General features: G+C 39.0%; 1 protein-coding gene across 1 annotated transcript in view; it reads right to left on the reverse strand.

The window, feature by feature from the left end:
- Window positions 1-2,334, reverse strand: part of LOC106882357 (45 kDa calcium-binding protein) — a 24,045-nt gene that overhangs the window by 9,282 nt on the left and 12,429 nt on the right. Inside the window, exon 3 of the mRNA XM_014933010.2 lies at window positions 512-658. Within this exon, the coding sequence (XP_014788496.1) occupies window positions 512-658 (147 nt within the window). The remainder of the gene's footprint in view (window positions 1-511; window positions 659-2,334) is intronic.

Below are 2,334 nucleotides of genomic sequence, written 5' to 3' on the forward strand. Positions count from 1 at the left end.
ATATATAAACATAATTTAGGGATCAGCAAATATTTGCTTCACCACATACCGAAGTTCAGAAATAGCAGCTAAAAAAGCTGAGACTCCAACAGATAGCATTACTTGTAACTCACAAAGGCAAAAACAAGAAGAAAAAACAATGGAAACTAACCATTCCGATGATTAATCATAGACGCGTTTCTGGATTATGAGTGATAAATACTCAATTTCCTTTATCAATACGATATTCCAGTAGTAAATTCGACTATGCTAGCAAACTGTGCATGCATGAACGAGTAACATTCTACATCGACACAAATCTAAAAGCATAACCGAATCTACCTCGGCCAGCCAGTCTACTATCCTTCCTTCAAGAAATTACCATGTGCACGACATGTAATTAATTTGTATATATATATAAATATATATATATATATATATATATATATATTACACACATTCCTTGATACATTTAGAGACAAAGAGAGAAAGAGAGACAGAGAGAGGAACCAAATACGAAAACGTGCCTCACCTTCAGTCTTTTTCAGTGGAATATATTCCAAAAGAGTCTCGTTAAAGTCCAGACCACCAAGCTTTTTCACATAATTGTCAATCATTGGTTTGTTGTACTCTCGGGCCTCCAAATACTTGCGAAAGTATTCTTCCCAGTCAACAAAACCTATGCAAATAAAAAACAAACAAACACATTAAAGAAATATGAGACAACAAATAAAGATCTATTTTACAGTGCTCCAGTATGGGCATTATCTGCTCGGTTGGAAAAGGAAGTTGAACAACAAAGCTCAAGGAAAACACACACAAATATCTGTCTTTCTGGTTCTCTCTCACTATATAGATATCCTTTCAACTATAGGCACAAGGCCCTCAATTTTGGTGGGAAGGATCTAATCCAGGGGTTTCGAAAGTGGTTGATATTGACCCCTGAGGGTTGATGGGCCTATTCATGGGGGTCGATAAATGCACATCTACTTAATTATTATTATTATTTATTTTTTCTTTGTACATGACTGGAGTGGGGAGAGTCGATGAATGGTAAAGGATTCCATGAAGAGGTTGATGGTCTAAAGAGTTTGGGGACCCCCTGGTCTATTTAATTACATAGATCCCAGTGTTCAACTGGTACTTAGCTTATGAAACCCAAACGGATGATAAGCAAAGTCAACCATGGCAGCATTTGAATTCAGAATATAAAGACAGATGAAATGCCAATGAGCTAACAATTCTGCCACCTTTTCTCTCTCTCTCTCTCCCTCTCCCCTCACACACACACACACACACATATACAGGGTGTGAGGGATACATTTTCACCATCTTATACTTTTATTTTCGCACATGTGTATTGTTTGTTTGTGATTTTGTCAACTCCATAGTATAGTAGGGTCAGTTGGGCACTGTCTGTGAGAAATACAGCACCATGACGCAATTCAGTCTGCCAGAAATTTGGAAATGACATGCTGTACTTCTGGAATTTGCGCTGGAAGTGATAACAATGAAACATCCAGTTAACATCATGGTGTTTGGAGTGATCACTAGTGATGGCGATGTTATGCCTCCATTCATCTTCCCACACGGCCTCAGACTCAACATGAAGGCCTACATCAAGTGCTTGGAGAAGTGCTGCACTGGGTCAAGAGGGTGGCTGCTGGAAGACCACACACACACACACACACACACATATATATATATATATACAGGGTGTGATGGGTAAATTGTCACCATCTTATATATTTATTTTCGCACATGTGCACTGTTTGTTTTTGATTTTTTTGACTCCACAGTATAGTAGGGTCATCTGGGCACTCTCTGTGAGAAAAACAGCACCTTGACACAATTCACTCTGCTAGAAATTTGGAAATGACATGCTGTGCTGCTTGACATTTGTGCTGGAAGTGATAAAAAATCACGCTGAGAGCAATATAAGTTAAACATCCAGTTAACATCATGGTGTTTGGAGTGATCACAACTGATGATGATGTTATGCCATTCATCTTTCCACACAGCCTCAGACTCAACATGGAGGCCTACATGGACTGGAGGAGGTAGTGCTGCCCTGGGTCAACAGGGTGGCTACTGGAAGACCCTATGTGGGGCACAGTTGAGCGAGAGACCAACAAAACTCCTTGTAATACCAAAGATGAACTGAAGGCAAGGATTATGGCAGCATTCACCAACTTAAACAAGGAAACCATCCAGAAGAGTTGCAGGAGATTCCAAAGTCGTCTGGAGGCCATGGTTGAAGCCAATGGCGAGTTTATTAAATAAATTTACTCTTTAGTATTTCATGATATTTTATGTAATTTCAGTAAATATATTTGTTAAAATGAGATGTCAGTG

Source organism: Octopus bimaculoides, chromosome 26 (assembly GCF_001194135.2).
Source record: "Octopus bimaculoides isolate UCB-OBI-ISO-001 chromosome 26, ASM119413v2, whole genome shotgun sequence".
NCBI classification, from domain to species: domain Eukaryota; kingdom Metazoa; phylum Mollusca; class Cephalopoda; order Octopoda; family Octopodidae; genus Octopus; species Octopus bimaculoides.